The following is a 17,872-nucleotide window of genomic DNA, read 5'->3' as shown; positions in this document are numbered from 1 at the left end:
CATGGAGGGGACTCATTAAATAGCTGAACTATGATCAACACATAATAAAAGTTATACTCTAACAGGCTTTTAACTTTGCCTAAACAATACAATTCATAGCCTTCACATGTGTTACTTATAGAAAGACAACTGAAGTATTGGTACTTTAATCATTTACAGGTAACAGCAAATGGAACTAAGAATGATCCTAAAACTCTTATATTCTAGGGAAATTTTTAAAAATTAGATCAAATAGAAACTGTTAGTCCTGATAAAATATAAACTACAAACAGTAATTTTTAATATTGACAATGTCACATACTTTTCTTACGTCCACAGATGCTAAAGTACAATAGCATGATATATAAAGATAAATACCAAAAACGGCATATGTTTTATAAGAACCACTTGAAGTAAACAGAAATTACTTGATCGAGCTTTATAGCTAAAGTAAAAAGTTAAATGTTAGACATTTACCTATGGAATTATCTGGTCCTTTTGATTTGGTATATGACAAAAATGCAGCTAGAAAAAAGATAGATGACAGAAGTTCTGCTCTTCCTACAACACCTGTTACCTAGAAAGGGAAGGAGAGGGGTTCATATTAATAAATAGCACCTTGAAAATTTAACTATAATACAATTGCAACAGCAGTTTAATTAGAAATTAAACTGCCATAACTTTTCAAGTGCACATTTCTGTTTTTTAAGCATTCTTTGAGTGCCCTCATGTGGTGAATTTGTATGTCTTCCATAAAAGTAAATTTATCAGTGACTGTAACAGTTCTTTTATTATTCTGAAGTAATTATAGACTCAGAGGAAGTCGCAAAAATAGTATAGAGAAGTCCTGTTTACCCTTTACCCAGCTTCCTCTAATGGTAACATCTTACACAATTATAGTACACTATCTAGATGTAGTTCTTACATGTTTTCTTAAAATACAAGTGTTCTTAAAATTCAAAAATATAATAAACTCAATACATTATAGCTCACAAAGAAGCCTGCAAACTAAAACTTTAAAAGACAATAAACTTTAAAACATCCTTTTAAATTCAAAAAATTTAAATATAAAGCCCCCAAATCCCTTTAAAGTATTCTGAACTCACTATAAAACTTAAAACAACCTATTATTTTTGTAGATGTATAGAAAAATGTTCAGCTAGACACCAAAAGTTTCAAGATATTGGGAGAGACACACAACTACCCTCCAACACACACACACCCACACACACACACACACACACCCCAGCAGAGTTTAAGAATACAAACTCTTGTTTAAAATTGAAAGCTTGTAACAAAGCAACTGAAAGAGTTCTCTTTGCTCTGCTGAGAGGCAATTCTGGAGTCTCAATATTACCAAGAAAAATACAGTTATAGTTTGTGAATGTGCTGGTGATGAGCATATTGGCAATAGTAGAGACAGCTCACAATTTTTAAACACATGGCAATAGACAATAAGAAATTACTGAGCATCATTTGTTAGGATATCTGTCCATGTTTGCATGTATTTTGATAAATTTTCATCCCTTACGTAAGTTTCTCTTATTATTTTCTGACCTTTGAAACAAAAAAATGCCAAGTTGACAAATATTTAAAATCTTTATTCATAAAAAAATTAGCAAACTACTGTATTTATTTATATTTTACATCACTAAAGTTGAGTGATTACATCTTACGTTCTTGAATAAATGTTTGTTTCAAAATTTGTTTAAAAAAATTTTATATAGTAGGAAAGTTAGACTCTACACTAGTAAGTTAAGATACTGTACCAATAGGAGTCTTCAAATACTTGGATTAAAGTCATGGTTAATTTTTTTTTCCTTAAAAAATATATACCATTATAGACATGTATAGGAATAATGCAAAAAACATCAATTTATAGTTTTACTTACTGCTTCTGTGTGTATTGGGTGCACTGCAAAAAGTAAAGAAGCAATCACACTACTCCGGTTATCCAGAAAGAGTTTGCAGACTTTAAGAAATATCACACTAACCACAGCATGAAAAATCATATTTAGGAGATGATATGACATAGGTTTCAGTTCACTAAACAAATAATTTAAGCGAAATGTCAATACTGTTAAAGGACGGTAAGACTTGTGGCTTCTCTCCTAAAAGGAAAAAAGAATCATCGATCATTGATTATTAAAGTATCTCGGTCCTTCTGGGTACATAAACTAATCACTGCTTTTACTACATTTGGCTGAGAAATAACAGTAAAATAATGAAATGCCCCAAGAATAATACAAACATGAAAGATAGCTCTATGTGGGTTTTTTGTGTGTGTGTGTGTTTTCCTATTTCCTTTGTACAAAAACAAGGCAATTTCATCTCTGATATATAGTAGTCAAAGAATTAACAGTAAAAGAAGACCTAACTACTAATTCCTCTTCAATACACAGATTTTAAAAAGTAGGACAATAGTGATATTAATCAAGTTGTAGCACAGGATTTCTCTCCAAAGCCTGCTACCCAAACTATTACCAATACAAGCATTCATGTAACTGCTGGTTAGATCTTCAAAAGAAAACGTAAGAACAGAATGCTTACCCAGTGCAGTTTAAACAATGATGACTCAAAAAGGTACTGTCTAGTTGTCTTTTGAAAAAACACCTCCATAATGTATAAACCTGAATATATTAAACCAAACATACTACACAGAGAGTAATACAAGAGCAAAAACTTTCTTAGAGAATAGATACCTTTGTTATTGCAGACTCTATTGGCAATAAATCAAATTCTATGTGAGGTACTGAATTTCTTTATAAACTAAAAGTTACATTTAACAAGAAATATTTTTACTTTAAGAGAAAATCAAACCAGATTTAAGAATAAAACACACACACACACACAAAAGAATAAAACACACAAGTTAAAAAGATATAAAATATTATCCTATTTATTTTTTGTAATTTTTTTTTAAGATGTTGGGGGTAGGAGTTAATTAATTAATTAATTAATTAATTTTTGCTCTGTTGGGTCTTCGTTTCTGTGCGAGGGCTTTCTCTAGTTGTGGCAAGCGGGGGCCACTCTTCATCGTGGTGTGCGGGCCTCTCATTATCGCGGCCTCTCTTGTTGCGGAGCACAGGCTCCAGTCGTGCAGGCTCAGTAGTTGTGGCTCACAGGCCTAGTTGCTCCGCGGCATGTGGGATCCTCCCAGACCAGGGCTCGAACCCGTGTCCCCTGCATTAGCAGGCAGATTCTCAACCACTGCACCACCAGGGAAGCCCTATTTTTTGTAATTTTTTATAAAGGCATCCACACTCACCTTCTTTGCTCTCCTACCTCTTAGCATATTTTGCTGTAACTCTGGTATATAGCTATAGACTTAAGCCTGTTCATCCCCAATAGGGAACATTAGGAAGCACAAGAAACAAACATTTCCCATTTTGAAATTAAAAGCATTTTAATATCTGTGTCTGTATTGACTATACACAACATGAGTGCTATCTACCTAGAATGCATTTTCCTGCTTGGCTAATTCCTGTACATCCTTCGAATTTCACCTCAAGCATACAAAATTGTTTTTTAAAGGCAGTGTATTGAACTGAAATGGCTTGTAACAGAAAGCAGAAAAATGTTGTAGAAACCTTTTGGTTTCAAACCTTTCAGGTCAAAATCTAATGACATGATTAAAATCAAAATAGATATTAGCATAAATTGGGGGAATGGACACATATTTCTAAGAGTCTCTGGGGATAAAGGGTATGGGTAGAGGGGAATAAATTATCTAGAAAATAATATATGTTATAATAGTACCATATTTTCCCCTTGTTATCAAAACACTTATTTCTTCTAAAGGCTAGAATTTGATGAGAATAGGAAAGGTTGCAGGAAAATAAATAAGCTGCTTATTTAATAAGAAAAAATACTTGTTTGTGACGAGAGGAATGAAAGATTCCATACCCCTCCTTGAGAAGCTTCCAGATTTGGAGAATGCGGAAAGGGGCCAAGAATGACAAATGACAAAAAGTGTTATATGTTATGTTTCAACAACTATGTGCTATGTACTACAGACAGATTAATTAATTAATCCTCAAGGTATTATTCTTTTATAGATCAGGAAAATGCCTCAGTCACCTAAAAGTTGTGTTCCCACCTATTTCACACAGCTTTTACATGACAGAACTAAAATTAGAATCTAATCTATATGATCCCAAGCTAACAAAGATTTAGTCCCAAACAGTTTAACACTGACCTTCAAAATAAAGTTACTGGCAAAGTAAAAATATCTCCATAAACATGAACTAAACTTTTGGGTTCTCAATATAAAATCAGATTAAGTATTAGGTAGGAGATATGGCACAAATTAAAATTTTTAATAAATCATTTTTTTCTGCAGAAAAATAGGCAATATGTATACTTAGCATTTTTACCCTTAAAGTCTAATCTATTTATATTGCAGTTACATATATTTTTAAATGGTTAAATACCACAAGCAGTCATCTCTTCTGCCTGACTCATAAGAGAGAAAAAAGAGAAATAAAGTTAGTTAGATTTGTGTTACGCCTACTGTTCTAACACATTTGGTTTTTACACACATATATTATTTTTAAAGAGATTAAGCCAAGGTACACAACCAAGGAAAGAATTAAGTACTATAAAAAATATGATCACATTTTCAACTTCCTATCTAATTTATTACAAACATGTTATGTCTTGTATAAAATTTTTGAGGAAAAAAATCCATAATTACTATGATGATGGCAATGCAATGTTGATAAAAAATCAGGAGTACTAAACTACCAGAATAATTTAAAATCTGAGATACATATAAGTAATATATACTTACTTCAGACATAGGGGTTCCCCAGAAATCATTCTGAAATAAAGTTTTTAAAGGTGTAGATGGATGCAGGTCTTTATTATCCAGTATTGCTGACACATCGTCAAAAACAAAACCACAAAAGAGGCTGTTCCAATAGCAAGCAGCAACTACGCCTATTATTAAGGTTACTTCTTTGAGGTTAATAACAGCCATCTTTTCCACAAGCACTTGTGGACAAAATCTGGGGGGAAAATCATGAAGATAAAATGAAATAAGCAACATTTTTTTCTCTAATAAGTACAGTTTTAATAGAAGAATAAGCAAAATAAAGATAGAATGCTAATTCTCACAGAGAATTAATTTTTTAAAGCTCAGTTCAAATTCCATCCACTTAAGGAGTACTAGCTGACCACCTCTCCATATTCCTAACCTAAGACAGAATTAATTGCTCTTTCATATGTGTTTTCATACCTCTAATACAGCCTTTTATCACATCACTCAATCTTTAAACCTATCTCTTTAGCTAACTAGATAGTGAACTCCTTATCAACTGTCACAGGTCAGGTCACCTGGGAAACAAATACATATAAGATATGTATAAAAAAAAACAAATACATATAAGATATCTAAAAAAAAACCCTGGCATGATGTGCTCCAGCAGTATCTAAATGAATCCTTGTGGGAAAAGAAATACATACTTAAAAAGACACTGATCATGGGTTTTCTGAAATGTAGATAAAGCTGTTTAAGTACCTTATGACTATAAAGATCAACTATTACCTAAATCAGGAGTCCAAACTTGTAGCCTGAAGCCCAATTCAGCTTGATCAAAAGCCTTTTAAAAATATCTGTCGGGCCTCCCTGGTGGCGCAGTGGTTGAGAGTCCGCCTGCCGATGCGGGGGATACGGGTTCGTGCCCCGGTCTGGGAGGATCCCATATGCCGCGGAGCGGCTGGGCCCGTGAGCCATGGCCGCTGAGCCTGCGCGTCCGGAGCCTGTGCTCCGCAACGGGAGAGGCCACAACAGTGAGAGGCCCGCGTACAGCAAAAAAAATAAAAAAAAAAAAAAAAAAAAAAAAAAAAAAAAAATATCTGTCTTCCACGCCTTTATGCTAACTGTATACTAGCCAGTTTAACTACTGTTATCTTATCTTTTACTCCGATTGATTGAGTTATTTGATGGACTTAGGTTATCTGCTTGGCCCCTGGGGCACAGGAGTAGTTTATGAAACAGATATAAACTATGGTTTTTCTCCTTCCCATTGCAACAAAAGCTTTTACTCTAGAGACTGGTCTTCATACATGACAATTCATAACTAAGTCATTGTTTTAGAAAAGATTCAGTGAGGGAATGTTTACAGAGTAAAAAGAACTATATGGACTGGAGGATACTGGAGAATCAACCCTACTATAAAAATAAGGTTTGAAGGTATACTCTAAAAAAACAAGCTGATGAGATACTTTTCTAGCTTGAGTAGTGTCATTACTATCACTTTAGTGTTATCACTTGTGGAGGGAAGAATAATGGTCCCCCAAATACGTAAATCATCTGAACCTGTGAATATATTACCTTACAGAGCAAAAGAAACTTTACAGGTGTGAGTTTGAGATAAGGAAATTATCCTAGCTTTTCTTGGGTGGGTCAATTCAATGATAAGAGACCTCACAAGTGAATGAGGGAGGCAGGAGACTTGCAAAAGCAGAGGTCAGAGTGATATGATGGCTGGCTGGGGGCCACAAGCCAAGGATTGACAGCAGCCTCTAGAAGCTGGAAAAAACAAAGAAACACATTCTTCACTAGAGCTTCTAAAAGGACCACAGCCCTACTGACGTCTCACTTTTAGTCTAGTGAGATCCATTTTGGACTTCTGACTTCCAGAACTATAAAATAATAAATTTGTTATTTTAAGCTACCACATTTGTGCTAATTTGTTATAGGAGCAATAGGAAATTAATATATCACTCACAGAGCCAGAAGATCTGGAACAAGAGATATACCTGCAGGAATTCTTGTCAGATCAGAGAAGAATAAGGTAGAGACCTTAAATCAGATATGAGCTGTATAAGAATGTATGTATACATAAACACCTATGGAAAGGTACTGAAGTTTCTTTAGAATGAGACAGAAAAATTTCAGAATACATTAGACTTTTAAAAGAAATGTTAAACTGAAACTGACAAATCAGAAAGGAAATTAGCTGTACCTTTTGAAGAAGTCTAGTTTTCAATTAACAGAAGAATTACCTAAGAGTTTATCTTGAATCCAGAAGAAATTTAGCATCTCTAAATAGTATGGTCTTGTACACATTATTATCAAAAAAAAGTTGATGGTGTGTGTTTAAAGATTGGAGAGATGCGGCTCAACTCCTTCTCAACCACAGTAAAATGACAGTCAATACTTTTAAAAAAAGGAAGGCTATAAATTCACAAGGATAAAGACAATTGGAGAGGAGACCACAGCACATTTTGGAAGCTGGAAAAGTAAAATGTTTAATAAGTGACTCAATAGAGATCAAGAAAGTGAATCCTTACCTGAAGGGGGAAAAGCTGAAAAGTTTTCTGCACTCCTGCTGGCATCATCTCAAAAACTGATGCCAAGGATCTCAGGAAGTAGGGCTAGGAATAGATGGACTTCCAAGGTGGGGCAGTGGCTAAGAATCCGTCTGCCAATGCAGGGGACATGGGTTTGATCCCTGTTCTGGGAAGATCCCACATGCCACAGAGCAACTAAGCCCATGTGCCACAACTACTGAGTCCTTGTGCTGCAATTACTGAAGCCTGCGTACCTAGAGCCCACGCTCCAAAAGAGAAGCCACCGCAATGAGAAGCCCGTGCACTGCAATGAAGAGTAGCCCTCAATACTCTTCTTAGTATAGTTTTAGACCCTCCAGCTATCTTCTACCAGTTGAAAACAGAATCTTATAAAATTTTACAACACTGGAAACAAAGAGAGGGTACTAAAAGCTTCCAGAAAGAAATAATGCAGGTTCCATACCAAAGGTTACAAATCCAAATAAATCACTTTTTTTTTTACCAACAACGCTAGAAGCTGGGGGTGGGGTGGGGGGGGTGAAATTCAGAAAACAAAAAGGGAATAATGCTTCAAATTTCTGATGGATAATAATTTCTACCTTATAATTCTATATTAATAAACCCAAATTTGCCAAGTAGAAAGTAGAATAAAAATACTTTAAAACATTCAAGGTCTCAAAAATGTACCTCTAATGATTTTCTTCTCAGGAAACTAATAGGAGATACCCCAATAACATAAGGAAGTGTACTAAGAAACAAAAAGATAGGGAAATCAGGAGATAAGGGATGCAACACAGAACTATAGCCATGCAAGCAGGTCTACTACCCAGGTAACAATGAGATAGGTCAGCACATTCCTGAATGACAGTCCCAAGAAGATATAACTGACAGAACACCTGATGTGCTTAAACACAGCATAAAGAACTATTTTCCCTTTAAATCTGTGTGTGTGTAATTGTAATTCAGAAAAACAAAACAAGTCAGGATATCCACCATCGGGTAGTGAAAATCAAGTCTTGTGTATGGGGTCAGAAACCTCTCAGGTTGGGGTGACGAACTGCTGTTTGGTTAAATGTTCTCACAAAAAGAAACTTTAAAATTAATAGAGGAAAAATAAGTAAATTAAAACTATGGTTTTAATACTTTGAAATTATATTTGGGAATAAGATATATTTAATTTTTAGAGTACTTATAATGTTTAAGAGTATTTACATAGGGCAGACAGCAGAAGCAAAAAGAACTACAATCCTGCAGCCTGTGGAACAAAAACCACATTCACAGAAAGACAGACAAGATGAAATGGCAGAGGGCTATGTACCAGATGAAGGAACAAGATAAAACCCCAGAAAAACAACTACATGAAATGGAGATAGGCAACCTTCCAGAAAAAGAATTCAGAATAATGATAGTGAAGAGGATCCAGGACCTGGGAAAAAGAATGGAAGCAAAGATCGAGAAGATGCAAGAAATGTTTCACAAAGATCTAGAAGAATTAAAGAACAAACAAACAGATGAACAATACAATAACTGAAATGAAAAATGCACTAGAAGGAATCAATAGCAGAATAACTGAGGCAGAAGAACAGATAAGTGACCTGGAAGACAGAATGGTGAAATTCACTGCTGCAGAACAGAATAAAGAAAAAGGAATGAAAAGAAATGAAGACAGCCTAAGAGACCTCTGGGACAACATTAAACGCAACAACATTCCCATTATAGGGGTCCCAGAAGGAGAAGAGAGAGAGAAAGGACCCAAGAAAATATATGAAGAGATTATAGCAGAAGACTTCCCTAACATGGGAAAGGAAATAGCCACCCAAGCCCAGGAAGCGCAGAGAGTCCCATACGGGATAAACCCAAGGAGAAACACACCAAGACACATAGTTATCAAATTGGCAAAAATTAAAGACAAAGAAAAATTATTGAAAGCACCAAGGGAAAAATGACAAATAACATACAAGGGAACTCCCATAAGGTTAACAGATGATTTCTAAGCAGAAACTTAACAAGCCAGAAGGGAGTGGCATGATATACTTAAAGTGATGAAAGGGAAGTACCTACAACCAAGATTACTTGACCTGGCAAGGATCTCATTCAGATTCGATGGAGAAATCAAAAGCTTTACAGATAAACAAAGGCTAAGAGAATTCAGCACCACCAAACCAGCTCTACAACAAATGCTAAAGGAACTTCTCTAAGTGGGAAACACAGGAGAAGAAAAGGACCTACAAAAACAAACCCCCCCAAATTAAGAAAATGGTAATAGGAACACACATATCGATAATTACCTTAAATGTGAATGGAGTAAATGCTCCAACCAAAAGACACAGGCTTGCTGAATAGATACAAAAACAAGACCCATATACATGCTGTCCACAAGAGACCCACTTCAGACCTAGGGACACATACAGGCTGAAAGTGAGGGGATGGAAAAAGATATTCCATGCAAATGGAAATCAGAAGAAAGCTGGAGTAGCAATACCCATATCAGATAAAATAGACTCTAAAATAAAGAATGTTACAACAGACAAGGAAGGACACTACGTAATGATCAAGGGATCAATCCAAGAAGAACATATAACAATTAGAAATATATATGCACCCAACATAGGAGCACCTCAGTCCATAAGGCAACTGCTAACAGCTACAGAAGAGGAAATCGACAGTAACACAAAAATAGTGGGGGACTTTAACACCTCACTTACACCAATGGACAGATCATCCAAAATGAAAATTAATAAGGAAACACAAGCTTTAAATGACACAATAGACCAGATAGATTTAATTGATATTTATAGGACATTCCATCCAAAAACAGCAGATTACACTTTCTTCTCAAGTGCACATGGAACATTCTGCAGGATACATCACATCTTGGGTCACAAATTAAGACTCAGTAAATTTAAGAAAATTGAAATCATACGAAGCAACTTTTCTGACCACAACTCTGAGATTAGAAATGAATTACAGGGGAAAAAAACGTAAAAAACACAAAAACATGGAGGCTAAGCAATACGTTACTAAATAACCAAGAGATCAATGAAGAAATCAAAGAGGAAATCAAAAAATACCTAGAGACAAATAACAATGAAAACACAACGATCCAAAACTTATGGAATGCAGCAAAAGCAGTTCTAAGAGGGAAGTTTATAGCTATACAAGCCTACCTCAAGGAACAAGAAAAATCTCAAATAAACAATCTAACCTTACACCTAAAGGAACTAGAGAAAGAAGAACAAACAAAACCCAAAGTTAGTAGAAGGAAAGAAATCATAAAGACCAGAGCAGAAATAAATGAAATAGAAACAAAGAAAACAATAGCAAAGATCAATAAAACTAAAAGCTGGTTCTTTGAGAAGATAAACAAAATTGATAAAACTTTAGCCAGACTCATCAAGAAAAAGAGAGAGAAGACTCAAATCAATAAAATTAGAAATGAAAAAGGAGAAGTTACAACAGACACTGCAGAAATACAAAGCATCCTAAGAGACTACTACAAGCAACTCTATGCCAATAAAATGGACAACCTGGAAGAAATGGAAAAATTCTTAGAAAGGTATAACCTTCCAAGACTGAATCAGGAAGAAACAGAAAATATGAACAGACCAATCACAAGTAATGAAATTGAAACTGTGATTAAAAATCTTCCAACAGGGCTTCCCTGGTGGCGCAGTGGTTGAGAGTCTGCCTGCCGATGCAGGGGACACGGGTTCGTGTCCCGGTCCGGGAAGATCCCACATGCCGTGGAGCAGCTGGGCCCGTGAGCCATGGCCGCTGAGCCTGCGCGTCCGGAGCCTGTGCTCTGCAACGGGAGAGGCCACAACAGTGAGAGGCCCGCATATCGCCAAAAAAAAAAAAAAAACTCTCCAACAAACAAAAGTCCAGGACCAGATGGCTTCACAGGTGAATTCTATCAAACATTTAGAGAAGAGCTAACACCCATTCTTCTCAAACTCTTCCAAAAATTGCAGAGAAAGGAAAACTCCCAAAGTCATTCTATGAGGCCACCATCACCCTGATACCAAAACCAGACAAAGATACTACAAAAAAAGAAAATTACAGACCAATATCACTGATGAATATAGATGCAAAAATCCTCAACAAACCGCTAGCAAACAGAATCTAACAACACATTAAAAGGATCATACACCATGATCAAGTGGGATTTATCCCAGAGATGCAAGAATTCTTCAACATACGCAAATCAATCAATGTGATACACCATATTAACAAACTGAAGAAGAAAAACCATATGATCATCTCAATAGATGCAGAAAAAGCTGTTGACAAAATTCAACACCCATTTATGATAAAAACTCTCCAGAAAGTGGGCATCGAGGGTACCTACTTCAACATAATAAAGGCTGTATATGACAAACCCACAGCAAACATCATTCTCAATGGTGAAAAACTGAAAGCATTTCCTCTAAGATCAGGAACAAGACAAGGATGTCCATTCTCACCACTGTTATTCAACATAGTTTTGGAAGTCCTAGCCATGGCAATCAGAGAAGAAAAAGAAATAAAAGGAAAAAAAAACAGAGTAATTAACATACACCCGAGATTTTGATATATTAGCTTCAAAACTGTAATTTAAAATACAATGTTATATAATAATATATATAACATACATAATATTAAATTATTGACCATGCAATTTTTGTATTTAAGACTTATAGTTAAAAATATTAAGAATGTAGACAAGTTTACAAAGAAATATTGAAATTTTTATAAGACCTTGGGAGTTGCTACAGTTTTAAGTTTAGTTTACTAGCTTTATAAAAGTTGTTTGAGAAAGTTTTGCTTAAGTTAGGCATCTGAAGCCCTCGAATAAAAATGAATATACTAAAACTATAAATGCATTTTTTAATTCAGGCAACTTAATTAGGTTTTAAATGTAGCTGATTAAGGGTATTCAGTCCTTTCAATTATTATTTATTTGTTATACATTAAAAAGGGATATGTTCGTTTATAAACAGAATAAGATTTGTAGGTTGAATTTAAAGGCTTAAAGAACACAAGGTTATACAATGTTACTTAAAGAAACTTGGACTGATCTCATAATTTCTAAATACAATTAAGTAATAAAAAGTTATGCAGTCCCTTTAAGTTGCAAAGCAAATTCATTCAGTAATTGAAATACTCAACTCCAACATAATGATCAAGACCCTGAACTCGATTTAACTTTTGGGCACTGTCCTCTGCTCTGGGCTTGGGATCACTGTGTAGGAGAAGCGTGTTTAACGTTATGGAATGAGGATAAGGTTTATTCTCCTCTTTCTTTACCTACATGCTTGTTAAACATAATTTTTGAGCACTATAGTGTTAGAGCAGAATGGAGAGAGAAGAAAGGAAGGAAAGCAAAAGAGCTTACTTGACCACTATTTTCAAGATGAATCTCTTATAGGTGTTTGAGGATTCTTTGGGGACAAACCCCACATCATTAGGGACTGTCACCTGAAATTCCCTTTATGTCTACTTCCTCCTTGGAAACTGGTGGTACTCAGCTTGTCTTTGCTGGGTCCCTTTGCAACCACCACCCCTACCTCCAAGTTCTACTCCCACAAGTGGCTTTTTGGGGCAGAACTTCAGATGAGTCCACAACTGAGCTCATGAGCATGCACTAAAACGAGCTCTCTCCCTTCCTCTCATTATTAAGCTCCCTGGGGTAATGTTTTACAATTCTATTTTCTTGGCCTTTTATAAACTTGGTATGGGTGAGGTGTTTAAGCAGAACCAAGAAGATTTATCAATGGGGTGCTAATCTTCACTGAGTCAATGGCATCGCAAAATGTTTACTGTTCATGACTACCACCATTATGGTTAGTTTCATGTGTCAACTTGCCTAGGCTATAGTAGTATTCAAACACTAATCTAGGTGTTGTGCTGAAGGTATTTTGTAGAGGTGGTTAACACCCGATAGTCTGATGATTTTAAGTAAAGGAGATTATACTCCATAATGTGGATAGAACTCATCCAATCAGTTGAATCACCTTAAAAGCAAAACTGAAGTTTCCCTGAGAAGAAACTCTACCTCATGACTGCATTATCAGGTCCTGGTGAAGAGTTTCTAGCCTGCCAGCCTACTCTACGGATTTTGGATTCACCAGTTCCAAAATCCTCTAAGTCCATCCTTTCATATAAATGTCTTTATTTGATATATATTTGATATATGCTTAGTTATCTGGTTTGATTAAAGCTAGATATCTAAAGGGTAGGGGGGGTCTCAGCTTGGAAAGCTAGCCTCTGCTATTTGTGGTCATATCCTTCAACAGGTAGCCTAAACTTCTTTAAATGGTGTCGTCAGGAGAGCTGGAGGGCAAACCCCAACAGACAAGCACTTTTCAAGTCTCTGCTTACTGCATATTTTTTACTATCAATCAAGCAAGGTAAACCCAGAAGCAATGTGGGAGAGGTTATAAAGAGTCAAGACAATACTATTTTTGAAGGTTCTCCAAGGAAGCATATTATGAGAGAAAGGGAGAGACAGCGCTACTTCTCATGCATGTCATGAGCTTAGTTGTGGAGTCATCTTAGGTTTTGTCCAAAAAAAACCACCTGCAAGGGAAGAGGTTAGGGGAAAGGTAGAGGGTTACATAAGGACACAGATAGAGGGCAGCATAATTCACTGGGGGCCATTATTGTAACAATGTAACACATCGCTGTTAAATGTTAGTTGTGAGAATGCTATAGACTGGATGTTTGTGTCCTCCCAAAATCATGTTAAATCCTAATGCCTAATGTAATGTCATTTGGAGGTAGGGGTCCTTGGGGAGGTGATCAGGTCATGAGGGTGGAGCCCTCATGAATGGGATTAATGTCCTTATATAAGAGATCTGAGAGAGATCCCTTACCCCCTATGCCATGTGATGACACAGTGACACTGTGTCACTGGACACTGAATCTCCTGATGCCTTGATCTTAGACTTCCCAGTCTTCAGAACTGTGAGAAATAAATTCCTATTGTTTATAAACCACCTAGTCTAGGGTATTGTGTTAGAGCAACACAAACAGACTAAGAGAGGGAACTTCCAGTTCTCTTTCTAGGCACAGAAGCATATTCACCCAGATGCACACAGTTTGAGCAGATGGAATGACTGATTTATGTTTGCTTACCAAAATGGGATGTCACTATATATGTGCAAAGAATCCAAACGCAACTGAAGACCACTCATGAGCACATTACAGGCATACAAAACAACATAATTCCTTCAACAAAACTGTACTGAATGCTCACTTTTCCTAATACTCCCACAGTACAATTATGGAAAAAACAAGCCTAGAGGAAAAATTTATAGGAAATCTGGGAATATTTAGTCTGGAAAGGATAGTCTTCTCAGCTCAATATTTCATGATTATATCTTTTTCAATAAGTAAAACTTTGGCTTGCATAGTTTGCAAAGTCTGTATTCACAATGACTCCTACTAATCTTTCCAGTCTCCTCATGTTGGGAGAAGACAAGTGTTTGCTTGCTGCACACTGATTCCTCTCCACGAGAACAAGGCAAAACAAAACATTTTATGTGCACAGTGGAGACTAAATTTCTCACGGCCATGCTTTATGTTAGAAGCTGGAAAAGTAAGCTACCATTCATTTTCTTGATAAGACAGCATAAAAGGAATGGAGATTAACATTTGGAATATAGGTTGATTGGTACATAGAACAGAGGTAGCAATTATAAAAGGCAAGTCTTTCTTTTTTTTAACATCTTTACTGGAGTATTATTGCTTTACAATGGTGTGTTAGTTTCTGCTGTATCACAAAGTGAATCAGCTATATGTATACATATATCCCCATATCCCCTCCTCTTGCATCTCCCTCCCACCCTCCATATCCCACCCCTCTAGGTGGTCACAAAGCACCGAGCTGATCTCCCTGTGCTATGCGGCTGCTTCCCACTAGCTATCTATTTTACATTTGGTAGTGTATATATGTCCATGCCACTCTCTCTCACTTCGTCACAGCTTACCCTTCCCCCTCCCCGTGTCCTCAAGTCCATCCTCTATGTCTGTGTTTTTATTCCTGTCCTGCCCCTAGGTTCTTCAGAACCTTTTTTTTTTTTTTTAGATTCCATATATATGTGTTAGCATACAGTGTGTTTTCTCTTTCTGACTTACTTCACTCTGTATGACAGACTCTAGGTCCATCCACCTCACTACAAATAACTCAAGTTCGTTTCTTTTTATGGCTGAGTAATATTCCATTGTATATATGTGCCACATCTTCTTTATCCATTCATCTGTCGATGGACACTTAGGTTGCTTCCAGTCCTGGCTATTGTAAACAGTGCTGCAATGAACATGGTGGTACATGACTCTCTTTGAATTATGGTTTTCTCAGGGTATATGCCAGGTAGTGGGATTGCTGGGTCGGATGGTAGTTCTATTTTTAGTTTTTTAAGGAACCTCCATACTATTCTCCATAGTGGCTGTATCAATTTACATTCCCACCAACAGTGTAAGAGGGTTCCCTTTTCTCCACACCCTCTCCAGCATTTATTGTTTGTAGACTTTTAAAAGGCAAGTCTTTCTTGTGAAGTGATTTTGGTCAGATAAAACTGCTCATAAAACAACAGAGATGAAGATGAAAGAAGGCAGATCCAGGCAAGTGTTCCTCTACTAAAGCCATTTATAAAATTGTCAGATAATTTCCCTTGGTGAAAACTGAATGATTCAGAAAACTTCATGAAAAATAATAGTGGGTTTTAGTGATTTTCTCAAAATTATATATAGTGAGCAACTGAACTACAACTTGAGTTAAATTTCTTAGTTAACAGTTAGATACAAACATATTTTAGTGCATTAGAGCCTAGACCCTAGCTAACTTGTTTCCTACTGCATCCCTGGTGTCTAGCACAGTGTATAAGCCCAAAAATATTGTTAGAATGAGTAAAGTAACAAAATTTAAGCAAGATTTTGCACTTAGTCGTGACTGTAATTGAGACCTGGCTTACAACCTTAGCTTCATTAATTATTATGAAATTGCTTAGGTTCTTAGAACCTATTTTCACTTCAGAAAAATGAGAATAAAACTTGCCATTGGGCTTCCCTGGTGGCGCAGTGGTTGAGAATCCGCCTGCCGATGCAGGGGACACGGGTTCGTGCCCCGGTCCGGGAAGATCCCACATGCCGCGGAGCAGCTAGGCCCGTGAGCTATGGCCGCTAAGCCTGCGCATCCGGAGCCTGTGCTCCGCAACGGGAGAGGCCACAACAGTGAGAGGCCCGCGTACCGCAAAAAAAAAAAAAAAAAAAAAAAAAAAAAAAAAAAAAACTTGCCATTACGCCAGGTACCTTCAGTTCCAGAGAATATAAATGTGAATAAGAAGGTGAAGGAAGTAAGGGTAGAAAAGACCAACACAGACAAAACGAAACAAATAAATAAATAAATAACAGTTGTAATGAATGAAAAAACAAGAAGAAAAATAAGGTGTTGCAATAAAAATAACAGATTACTACTAAAGAAATAAATATGCAATTTAAAGCGTAGTAAATGACATAATATGTGTTCCAGAAACATTAGCTTTCATCTCTGCCTTCCCCTGCTAAATTATGAATTTAAAACAATGAATGAAAAAAGATTAAAAAAAAAAACAAATAAAAACAATGAATGTGGGAATTCCCTGGTGGTCCAGTGATTAGGACTTCGTACGCTCAGAGCCGAGGGCGTGGGTTCGATCCCTGGTTGGGGAACTAAGATCCCACAAGCCATGCAGTGTAGTCAAAAAACAAACAAACAAACAAAAAACAAAAAAACACTGAACATGAAGAATATCTAATTCAAATTCTTGAGTAATCAAAGTTACATAATTAGAATATGATGATATTTAATATAGATTGTAAGACTGAAGAATAAGCACTTTACAAGTACTGGTTCCCAGCATGCCTGAGAAGGCAATATAGCAGTTATGAACATATCCTTTAGCCAGAAAGATTCGTGTTCCATCATACTATTTAAGTTTGAGTAGAGTATTTAACCTTTCCAAACTCTGCTTTCTTAACTTAGCTGGAAAATGAGGACAAATTAAGCAGCTATTTCATTGGATTGTTATGAAGATTAAATAATGAAAAAGCTATAGTAATCAAAATAGTTTGCAGCTAGCATAAAAACAAACCCGCAGATCAACAGAACAGAAGGGGGAGGCCAGAAATAAACAAAGGAACCAAGAATATACAATGGGGAAAGAATAGTCTCTTTAATAAATAGTGTTGGGAAAACTGGAGAACCACATGCAAAAGAATAAACTGAACCCCTATTTTATACCACTCACAAAAATCAACTCAAAGTGGATTAAAGAATTGAACGTAAGACCTAAAACCATAAACCTCTTGGTAGAAAACAAGGGGGTAAGCTCCCTGACACTGGTCTTGGCAATGATTTTTTGGATTTGAAACCAAAAGCAAAGGCAACAAAAGCAAAAATAAATAAGTGGGCCTATGTCAAACTAAAAAGCTTCTGCACAAAAATGGAAACCAACAAAATGAAGAGGCAACCTATGGAATGAGGGGAAATACTTGCAAAAATATATATATATGAAAACAGGTTAATATCCAGAATATATAAAGAACTCTTACAACTGAATAGCAAAAAAAAAAA

At 36.1% G+C, this 17,872-nt stretch overlaps 1 protein-coding gene across 5 annotated transcripts in view; it reads right to left on the bottom strand.

Moving 5' to 3' along the window:
• TMTC3 (transmembrane O-mannosyltransferase targeting cadherins 3) overlaps nt 1-17,872 on the bottom strand; it is a 63,873-nt gene that overhangs the window by 44,216 nt on the left and 1,785 nt on the right. For 2 of the 5 annotated variants that reach the window (XM_082636871.1, XM_082636870.1), the window contains 3 exons: nt 4,772-4,988; nt 1,872-2,090; nt 457-556 (listed from right to left, as the gene is read on the bottom strand). In XM_082636871.1, the coding sequence (XP_082492997.1) occupies nt 457-556; nt 1,872-2,090; nt 4,772-4,960 (508 nt within the window). In that variant the 5' untranslated portion in view covers nt 4,961-4,988. Of the gene's footprint in view, nt 1-456; nt 557-1,871; nt 2,091-4,771; nt 4,989-6,713; nt 6,795-11,626; nt 11,771-17,872 lie in introns of those variants that run through there. The other 3 variants (XM_082636869.1, XM_082636872.1, XM_082636873.1) reach the window with 3 other exon arrangements.

The sequence above is a fragment of the Mesoplodon mirus genome (assembly GCF_964341445.2).
Source record: "Mesoplodon mirus genome assembly, chromosome: 11".
NCBI classification, from domain to species: domain Eukaryota; kingdom Metazoa; phylum Chordata; class Mammalia; order Artiodactyla; family Ziphiidae; genus Mesoplodon; species Mesoplodon mirus.
The sequence above is the reverse complement of the archived record's forward strand: the minus strand, read 5'-3'. Positions and strand labels throughout refer to the sequence as shown.